Genomic DNA, 10,728 nt, shown 5'->3' with positions numbered 1-10,728 from the left:
ACGAGCCGAAACTGCGGAGGCAAGCTGGAAGGCGTCTTCACTCGGGACAGCAAGATCAGTATCCTTGCTTCTGACTATCCAAATGTGGAAGAAGCTGAAAGGTATTTCATCCCAGCTTTCTGTCATTCACCGGAAACGCTGCCTGCAGGTGGTACGAGCACCGCCTTGCTTCCGCCGAGGCAGGATTGCCGGAAAACTGTCCAAAGCCGCTCCTATCACTCACAGGCAAGCAGCTTTCTTGCTTGGAAAGAACTTGACAGCGTTGGGCTTGCAGTCACGGACTACGATCACGTTCCTTACTCAAGCTTGAGGGAGGTTCTGGCATGGCCGCAGGTTTGCTACTCGCGAGACTATCTTCATCTAACTTTGTAGCGATTCAGGTGACATACAAGTTTCGGTGCCTGGTGCGCGTGCGATCGGCAAATCCTCCCAGAGCAGTCGACTTCTGCCGCTGCGTAAACGGGCAGTATGTGTACCAGCTGCAGCTCACTCTGGAGGATCCCACAGCGCAGATCCACGCCTACTTGTTCGCCGAGGACGGGGTAAAGCTTGCTTTCTTCTCAAGAACACGCTAGCACCAACTTTGTGTGACAACAGGAGAGGTTCTTCAATGGCTATCCCGCGGCTCGCAGGGAGGCCGAGGACGCTTGCCTGGGCGCTCTCGAGAGGAGCTTCAGCAGGCTGCTGTGCGCGAGCGATGGCCTGGATACTACGCCACCATACGTCTCGTGCTGCATCAAGTCCTACTATGTGGACAAGGAGCAGCCATGGACGAGCCGGCGCTTCCGGATCTTTGGAACACGCTTCCCAGGATAGAGGATAGCCGAGACGAGACGAGACGAGACGATCCTCGCGATCCTAGAGACAAGAGAGAAAGAAAGAGGAGAGAGACCATCGTGTGAGTAGATATCAAAACCACAAACTTTAATTCTTTTGTGTCGTGGCAAATGCCAAATGGCGCTCTCCGGCCATGGCAATCGCTCCTGGCGCTCGCGATTTCTTCCACTCCCTGGCCACCAGGATAGGATTCTCCGCCCGAAAGTTGCTAGTCTCAAGCGCCAGGATCCCATTCCGCTCGCTGAAACGAGCGTTGAGCTGGAGGAAACGAGGCGCGCTTTCGATCTCCAGGATTACGAGGGCGATGGCAGCCAGGGGTATGTCACCAGGATCCCAGTGACCAGGCAGAAGTACATCCAGGTTTCGAAGCTCGATTTGGTGACAAGCCTCTCGCAAGGGCTGCGTTCTTCCGCCGGCAACGACGAGGAGGAGAGATCCCAGTTTCTCACCATTTGCTCGTAAGTTTCGTGTAAGTTCTTCCACGTTAAGCTATAGAAGAAAGAGATCACTAGCAACCTTTTGTATTGAAGTTCTTGCATTCTTCCAGCTGCCTAGAGTCTATCCTCCATGCCGAGCACAAATCCCTGCTCGAGGAGCTTCGCGTGGATAGTTTTGCGTCCATTTCCCAGCAAGACCACAAGAGCACGCTCAACATCAAGGAGAATGGGAGGGCAGCAGCGCCTTCCAGCAGGCACGATAGAAAAACTTTCATGGCCATTGCCAGGAGTTTAAGTGATGGTCTCTTTGGCAGGACAGGACGTCTCGCTTCCAGCAGAATATCATGCTCGTTCTCCGGAGAGCGCAGTTTCAAGAGCTCTCGGCACGGGACTTGCAGCTAACCACAGCTCTGAATTCCGACTATCTCCTCACGCTGCCGATCGACATCGATTGGAAGAGCACGTCGTCAGCCAACGTTATAATCTTCAGGTACTGTTCTTCCTTTCTTCTACAGGTTTTTCTTTTTTCTGTTTTCTTTGTTTCCAAAGTTTCCATGTCCAACTTTTATTCTTTTTGCAGGCGCGGCTACGCAACTGAGAAACAGGAAGGCTTTCTCTTTGGTGCAAAGCTGGACTACTTGCAATCGTGGATTCTTCGCAGGGTTTTCTATCTCTTTGCACGGCCATTGCTCGGGAAAATGAAGGTAAGCTTTACTTCTTTTCGCATTCTCGGTGCATGTTTGATCAGAAGCAAAAGGTGGAGAATACATGGACGGAAGCGCTGCGAAAGTGGCTTGAGGAGCCTTTGGCCCCCGACGAGTTGTTCGAATACCAGGGACACAACTTACCAATGTGGGCCGCGGCACAGCGAGCTGTTCCACGATACGAAGCTGTTTTATCATCTGCTGGCTCTCGTGGCAAGTTGATCCGGAGATTTCTTACGTGGATGCGAATTCTACCGCCGGAGAAGACCGAGGTGACTAATCTCTTCCCCGAATCGTCACCAACAAAGGAACCATCGCTAAGGTAGCTTCTCGTCCTCGAGAGAACTTTAGTTTTGAGCCTTCTCTTTTTTCTTCAGGCCAAGTTATCTAAACAGGGTTTCCATGGGAGACATACTGCTTCCTGCTCTGGAATCCAAGCTGAGAAGCAGCGTTTGGGAAAAGCTGAAAAACGTTTTCTCGGTTTTTCTCACAAAATCAAGCTTGGAGGTTTGCTTTCATGGTTGAGGCTCGATTTGAGGCAATAAAGTGTCGTGATTTGCAGGAACCGGCTTTCAAAGAGCTTGTTGTGATGCACGAAAGAGCTCCAGTACACGTTGGCGTGGATCCATCAGATCATTTGAGGCTCGAGCTGAACACTTACAACAACATTCCTGTTCCCGATCTCAAGGTAAGTTACTTCCTGTGAACATTATGCCATAGAAAGCTGAGTGTTTTTTCACAATTGCAGGTTGTGTTTCCAAACAAGAAGCTGAGCTTTAGACTGCTTGACACAGTAAGTACAGCTTTTAAGTTTCTACCATTGTAGGAATCACCATTTTGCACTAGGTTCGTTTGGATCTTACAACAATTGCCGGGCTTCTTGCTTTTCTTGTGAATTACAGATTCGATGACCTCTTAAGTTCCCCGTAAGCCTTTATGTGGCAGCATTTCTTACAAAAGTGTGATCTCCCAGGTCCGCATTTATCCTTGACATTGTCGCAACGGTGTCGCTGCTGGTTTTCGTCACCAGAGTGTCCCTCGGTTACAAGCAAACTTGGGACAGATACCAGGTAAAGCTGTGGCTGTTCTAAACAGATTAACCTTCTTTCCTTCGGCCCAGCTTCTAGTGAGTAAGAGACTCAACGAGAAAACTCTTGCCAGTGGTTTCGGAGTCGTGCATTTCCTCATCGATGCTTCGGAAGAGCAACAGGTTTTACTCACACACACGAAACCATCGGGAGGCCCAAATCACCATCGTGGTTTTGTGCAGTTTAAGCAAGCGGTTTTGCTGTATGGATTGCTGCTTCACAGCCGTCTCAGACACGAAGATACAAATCTGGATCACGTTGGATCGATTTGCGAACAGTACGTCAATGACAGATTTAAACAACAGGTCTGCCTTTCTCTCATGGTTTTGGTTTTTGAAGCAAATCCACCGGCTTGCTTTGGTTTTCTTCCAGATTGAAATGCCTGTCAAGGAAGCCGTGGAAACACTCTCTCGACTAGGAGTGATCACGGTGCTTCCGAAAGAGGGCAAGATTTTGATCCAAACAGTTCCTCACGAAGAGGCGATTGGATCGCTCCGGAAGAGATGGCAAAATCTCCTCACAGGCGATCACAAGATTTGGCATTCGTGAGAGACGACGCGCGCGAAAATTTGAATGCGCATATTCGACAGGCATATACTTAGCGTGGGTCTAGAATCTTCTAGACGAGCCCCGTTTAAAACCCCAGGGTTTTTCTTCTGGTTCGATCCATTCTCTTGTGTTTGTCAGCAGCGGAGCTATGGCGAGCAAGATCGTGGCTAGGGTTTCTCCCAAGCAGCTCAAGGCGTGCATTGCCAGGGCGAATCATCGCGGCTACTCTAACGCCGCCGCGGCCGCCGCGGCGCAGCAGGCGCCCCAGGATCAGCAGCGCCGAGGCATCCGCAAGGATGTTTCGCCGTTCCTCCCGTTCGGGGTCTTTGGTGAGAAATCCGCGGCTCTCCCTTAGATCATCGGTCTTCTTTCGATACTTCGCTCATTTCACTCTCCATCGGTCGATCTCCCCATTTCTTGCGTTGTTCTAGCATTTCCGGGGTTAGACCGGCCGCTGACGAGATTCTTAGATCGTTTTTCTTCATATTTTGCGCTCGATCGGGCCATCTCCCTCTTTGCGTTGTTCTTGCTGTCCTCTTGGTTCCGGGGTTAGATCGGCCGTCGCTCTGATTTTGCAGTGGCTCCATCGCATTTTCTTGCTGATCGCTGATGAAATTCCTCTTCTTTTCCATGGCAGACATCTGGGAGCCAAGGAGCCTCCGCCAGATGCTGGACACGATCGACCGCTACGTTGACAGCCCCGCCGCCTTTCCGGCCGCCTTGGGAGGAGTATCCCCGCGCACGAGCATGAGGACGCCATGGGACATCGTGGAGAAGCCCGAGGCCTTCATCATCCGCGTGGACATGCCGGGGCTGGACAAGTCGGAGGTGAGCATCGGCGTGGAGGACGAGGAGCTGGTGATCCGCGGCGAGCGCAAGGCCGCGGAGGGAGACGTGTTTGGCGACAGCCGGAGCTACAACACGAGGATGGTGCTGCCCAAGGAGGTTGACAAGGGGAGCATCAAGGCGGAGCTCAAGAACGGCGTGCTCATCGTCGTGGTGCCCAAGATCAAGCCCGAGGCCAAGAAGGTGACCCAGATCCAGGTCTCGTGAGCGCTCATCTCAGCCCAAAGCTACATTTTGATTTGCTAGTTTTTGTGAAAATTTTGCGATGGTAAAGAACAATCGTTCTCTTATTAGGTTTATGGAAAAGAAAGGTATATCCCCCTCTTCTGGAATATGCTCGAAGAAAGATCTGGAAGTAGATTCTTGAAATATTCCTTTTACTTCCATAATTTCATGAGCCTAAAAAGGATTTGCTATCAAATTAAAGTTGTTTTCTCTTTTTGAAACATTTGTACCTAGAGCATTTTGTGATTGTGAGATTAAATCGCTGTTCACATTTGGGCTCTTTGGCATGCTCAAGCCCGCGTCACCAGCTCTCGAGTACACTCGTTTTTATTTTCACAAAGCCAAAAGTACCTCTTTATTTTTGTAAGTCAAGGGTTAGGTTATAATCTTTCTCACTTGGTTTTTTCTATTGTCGAAGCTCTTGTCAGGTAAGATATGGTCTCTGGCGCTCACGCTGCCCCAATGCTTGCCCGCCGAGCTCAAGCGCCCTGGCATGGTGGCCATCACCGAGCTTCACACCCGCGAGCTCCAGCACATGCAGCACACCACCATGGACACCAAGGCCACGAGCCAGCGCCAAGCATCAAGCAATTGTACAACTATTGCAGGAAATTGTTGATTTGCCATAAAGACGGATGAAAAAAGAGCAAAAGAAGAGAAACAACAAAAAGCGAAAAGGAAATGGGAGATCTAGACAATGCAAAAAGCTAGATCTAAACAAAAATCCTAAAAGGGAAAAATAAAAGAAAAAAAATGGAAAAAGCTAGATCTAGACAATGCAAAAGCTAGATCTAAACTAAAATCCCAAATTCAAGCACTCCTTAAAGATAATCAAAAGTGCCCCTCACCTCCAAAAGTGCCCCTCACCTCCACCCATGTGAGTGTTTGGAATATGGAAAGGAAGTACATAAAATGTGTATATCAATTAGCCCAAAAACCCTAGCTTATATACAAAAGTGAGTGGTCCAGATTGAAACCAATCCAACAGCTACCAAAATCCCACTACACTAATATTAGTATATAGCATTGTAGCCGTACACTCATATATTGTATTTGAATTTAAAATATTTATTATAAAATATTATTTATAAGTTACATATAAAATAGCAAAGGGCATTTCTCAAAGTTACACTCAAATGAATTTTACAGTAATAATTAAATACTTAATAATACCAATTATTAGATCTTAAAATAATACTTTCATCTGTAAATTAGGTTACAAGGCAAAACCTCTATCAATTAGGAAATATTCCCATTCATATTTAAATATTATTTAAATTATTAGTTTGTTTAAAATACTACTTTAATAAAAATATAGCCACTAAAATATTAAGAAAATATTCTTTAATGTACCAGAATATTTTAAAAGTCTATTCTTAATGACTCCTTCTGTTGACTTGGCTCTCTCTATTGGCAGATTCTAGTAAGTTTTTAATGACTAGTTTATTTGAATTGATCAAGAGTGCCCAATATCTCTATTTGTTTGTTCAGGGGCTATGAGATACCAAAAGCAAATGCTCTTAAACTTTGAAAAAATGTGAAGGTGACGTTTCCAATTTTGAAATTTTGTAAGAAAGAAAAGTTACTCATTTTAAAATACTTTTAGCATTACAATTATGTAGCTAAATATGTTTACTAGCAAACCAAAATACCAAATAATATTAGTGTTACTAATAATTAAAATAATAATACATAATATAATAATAATATTCACAAGAACAAGGGCTAGTGTTTTGCTTTGCAATGTTATTCAAGAGGATGAGTAAAGCAATTCGTAAAACCAATACAATATAAATCAAATTGGTATGACCTAGAATAGAGGAGTTCCTTCTTGTACACATCAAGCAGCCCATCCTGTGGATTCCACACAGATCTCTTTTGAGGGTATGCTCTACAAATCTAAACCTAGAGCACTTCATAGGATGTGCCAAAATTAGATTTCATGACCTTGAGTATGTACATATCATTTCCATGCAGCTGCTTGGCTATAAAAGCTTGCTGGTCCTTCTGAACCTCATCTCTTAAAAAGCTCTTGAAATCCCAGGATAAGTACTAGAATGGTGAAAAGAAAAGCTTTGGATTTTTGGGATTGATATTAGCATCTCCAAATATGTATGATTGTTGGATCATTCCAGGCATTTTGACCGATTCTACTCTGGAGGAGCTGTGGATCAATATCAATATGGAGCTATGTTGCACTGTGAGAATATCAAAAGAGCAATGGATAGATTTTCCCACTTTTTTGCAAAAGGAAGTAGTTTGTGCACGCTGCTGGCTGAGCGTCTCTATGAGCTCCATGACTCACATTCAATGAGTGCCAAGTTTCCAGAAGTTTGAAAAAGCGAGTAAAAAAATTTCGTTCACTGTGAGCTTGGAAAGGAGTTGCCAAAGTTGTTTTCTCTTTTTGAAATACCTAGAGCATTTTGTGATTGTGAGATTAAATCGCTGTTCACATCTAGGTTTGAGCTCTTTGGCATGCTCAAGCCCGATGGCACCCTTGCTGACAATCCATAGCGTCACCAGCTCTCAGAGTATACTCGTTTTTATTTTTCACAAAGCCAAAAGTACCTCTTTATTTTTGTAAGTCAAGGGTTAGGTTATAATCTTTCTCACTTGGATTTTTCTATTGTCGAAGCTCTTGTCAGGTAAGCTATGGTCTCTCGCGCTCACGCCGCCCCAATGCTTGCCCGCCGAGCTCAAGCGGGCGGCCATCACCCAGCTCTAGCTCCAGCACATGCAGCACACCACCATGGACACCAAGGCCACGAGCCAGCGCCAGCTTTAGCTCCAGTTCTTCAAGGTGACGCTCCAGATCGAGCCCCAGCGCCAGCTGCTTTCGTTCACCCTGCTCACGGCCACCCTGCTCATCTAGCTCCAGCGCCTGCTATCCTCGATCATGCTCGCCACCACCATCCAGCTCCAGCAGCAGCAGTGTACCATCATCATCACGGTGATGGAGCTCCTCTGGTTGTTCAACACCATCACCATGGTCACCACCATGGTCACCACCATGGAGGACGCCACAACCACCACCACCACCACCACCACCACCACCAATCGCCGCGACGGCCACGACGCAGCAGTGGCCACACCAACACCCGCAGCAGTAGTTACAGTGGTTCGGAGGACGCCGTGGTCGCTGCTCCAGCTTCTTCTCTGGGTTTTGGTTGCGATCTTGGTGCTGCTCGCGTGCTTTTGCCTCGTGCGATGGATGTTATCTCGAAGGAAGCAGCGCAGTAATGTGATCTTTCAGGATCCCGGGTGGCAGATCGAAGTTGTGGTGGAGGATCCTCCCACTGAAAAGAAACAGCTGGAAGCTCACACTCGTGGTTCGCACAGCAATGGCACTCTAGGATTCTCCTCAAAGTGTCCTGCCAACACCGGCAGTGACGCGTAAGTCAGCACAGTGCATGCGTTGTCACATGGAAGATTGTGTAGAAACAATCTTCAAGGAGATGAAGTTGCAGAGCAAGAAGACAGCAGGATCTTGCTCACGGACAGTGAAGATCACATACAAGGGTCAACTGGTGGAAGTCACCAGACTTGGAAGTTATTGCACAGGTGGCTCGGAACATGGACTGGAAAATAGAGCAAGAACCTACCAAGTTTCGATTTGACTGAGCTATCCTCTAGAGTGACGGGGGAGCAGACGTTAGTGCACCTCCAAAGGCCAGAGAAGTTGCTTGAGACGGAAGGTTTGAGAAAAGGTAACGTACTACTTTTGCTCTCTGTTCTTGCAGGCGCTCAAAGCTGAACTTCGATGAGAAGAAGCAGTGCAGGGCATAGCGGCCAGATAAGTTTTTCCAGAGTCAAGAGCATCATTCAAGAAAGTGCAATTGTGAAAGTATGGTCGAAGTCTACACTGCAACACAGGTTGTTCAACAGGATGGGACGAAGAACAGGATAGGTTGGTCTACCTCGCAAATTGTGAATACAAAGCCGATGCATTCGTCACAAGCAGCCTGGTGGACATGTGGAAGCATCAGAAGTGTTCAGGAGGACAAATAAACATGACGTTGGTTGCCTGGAACACGATCATCATGGGACAGCACGTCTTCTATCAGATGCAACGAGAAGCTGGCCTGCCTCCAAACGCTGAGACTTTGCATGGAGTAGCAAAACATTGTTTCCTGGGATATGCTGAGAACAACCTTTGCTCTTGAGTGCTATGAGCAAGCCAGCAGCCAAACGCTCAGTCTTTCATGGTGGCGCTCAAGGCACACAGTGACTTAGCAGAGAAGAGGCTCCACTCACAGATCTGGGAGAGAAATCTGGATGGAATCCACTACTCAGCATGCTTGCTCAATGAGAGAAAAGCTTATCTCGGGAGGTTGGTAAACTTTGCAAGGAAAGAGTGTGATGCAAGGTTGATGGAGCTGTCCATGAAACCCAAACAAAGATGGTACCTGAAAAGACGCAAAAGGATCTTAGCTGGCACACCATGGTGAAGGATAAAAAATATGAGAGACAATACTTAGTATCATTCATTGAGTATTTTAATTGATCAATAGTTATAAACATATTTATAATTTATAAGTCAAGATTAATATTATTCCATATCAATAGTAGAATAAACAAGAATATACTACAAAGTGTTTAGGAAAGATTATAAATTATAAATAAAAAGATTAATCTAAATGAACAAAAACTATTAGCTATTAAATTATCCTAGAATCTCCAAGCATATTTAAATATAATCAATACTGCTACAGGTTTGCTTATGCAAACCAATTATAGATTTATAGTGTTTGGTCAGTTTAAATCTATATAAGCCTATTCACAAACGTATTTACGTTAGTATATAGAACTTTTTTCATTAGTATATATGGGACTTAATTTTCTCCAAGATTTTATTGTAGATTAGATGTTATATTCTTCTTTCAACCATGCCCTGTATATATATACAAACTTTATAATTACAATTCAAGTTCTTTAAATCTTTCTTGATTTCATATTAGTAGACGAGAAACAACAAATATATGAGATTACAAATACTTGGTCAAAGGAAGCAAAGACAACATACTCAAAATCATTATAATTAAAAGTAAAAGATCAAGATCAAGCAGCAATACCATCAGCACAAGTATATAATTCTCAGTTATGGAAGTGATATTGTAAATAGAAAGCTTTACAACAAAGTTGCAATTACACATAATTCTTTAAATGTTAAAATTCTAGAGTATTTTATCATTTGCATAGGATGGATCCAAGTGTTAAATTTTGGATTCATTATAACATCTGAATATGAGGTGAAAAAAAATAGATATTGATATTGTATTTGAAATTAAAATAAATTTTATCTATAAATTAGACTGAAAAAAATAAAGGCCATTTTTTTAATTACACTAAAAATGTAATGAAAACATGATATAGATATATAATTTTAATATTTAGTATAAGTACTAATTATTAGATAATAAAATAATAATTTATTCTCAAAATTAGGTGATAATGCAAAATCTCTATCAAATAGCAATTATTGCCCACAATGATTAGATGCTTAAATTAATATTTTTAAAATACCTGTTTAATAAAAATATTACAGCTAAAACCTTAATAGAATATTCTTCAGTATATAAAAATATTTTTATGAACTCCTTTATTTAAGTTCTCTTTATTAGAAAATCCTTTTATATAGAGTATAATCCTTGATGGTGATTGTTATTTGAAAGAAGTGTCATTTTAAGTTCTTTTTTGAACAACACGTACCAAGTTGAAATAAAATTTTCAACACCACAAATGCTTTACAGTTTCATGAGTAATGAAGCACAAAAAAATTGATGAAGCATTAAAATTATCTATAATGGTGGCAAAAATAAAGTTTTAATTATCTGAAAGAGGAATTGCTTTCTCTATTAGGAGTAGAGTTACATAAACACATAGAGAAATGCATTTGAGGTGAATGCCATGATAATCACAATTGGTTGTGCTAGAGTTTAAAAAGTACAAACACTTTAGAAGATTTAAATAAGTAATACAAGTTCATACATTTTAGTGGGTTGAAAGTAATGTTTACAGGGAATACAAGTTTAGAACTAGAGA

The 10,728-nt window shown here is 43.7% G+C and overlaps 2 protein-coding genes across 2 annotated transcripts; both read left to right on the top strand.

The window, feature by feature from the left end:
- Positions 1 to 11: 11 nt before the first annotated feature.
- On the top strand, positions 12 to 3,719 carry LOC9637188. The gene is made up of 17 exons (XM_024679713.1): positions 12 to 101; positions 149 to 225; positions 275 to 333; positions 381 to 542; positions 598 to 1,295; positions 1,385 to 1,528; positions 1,594 to 1,764; positions 1,855 to 1,978; positions 2,032 to 2,300; positions 2,356 to 2,485; positions 2,541 to 2,666; positions 2,727 to 2,771; positions 2,825 to 2,904; positions 2,952 to 3,048; positions 3,099 to 3,188; positions 3,249 to 3,371; positions 3,439 to 3,719. Exons 5-17 carry the CDS (start codon positions 955 to 957, stop codon positions 3,613 to 3,615), a joined length of 1,917 nt encoding a protein of 638 aa, XP_024535481.1. The 5' UTR covers positions 12 to 101; positions 149 to 225; positions 275 to 333; positions 381 to 542; positions 598 to 954; the 3' UTR covers positions 3,616 to 3,719.
- On the top strand, positions 3,672 to 4,793 carry LOC9636469 (small heat shock protein, chloroplastic). The gene is made up of 2 exons (XM_002974680.2): positions 3,672 to 3,944; positions 4,253 to 4,793. Exons 1-2 carry the CDS (start codon positions 3,764 to 3,766, stop codon positions 4,666 to 4,668), a joined length of 597 nt encoding a protein of 198 aa, XP_002974726.2. The 5' UTR covers positions 3,672 to 3,763; the 3' UTR covers positions 4,669 to 4,793.
- Positions 4,794 to 10,728: the final 5,935 nt, after the last annotated feature.

The sequence above is a fragment of the Selaginella moellendorffii genome, unplaced genomic scaffold, assembly GCF_000143415.4.
Source record: "Selaginella moellendorffii unplaced genomic scaffold, v1.0 SELMOscaffold_25, whole genome shotgun sequence".
Taxonomy (NCBI): Eukaryota; Viridiplantae; Streptophyta; class Lycopodiopsida; order Selaginellales; family Selaginellaceae; genus Selaginella; species Selaginella moellendorffii.
Note: the sequence above shows the minus strand (reverse complement) of the source record. Positions and strands in the feature narration are given on the sequence as shown.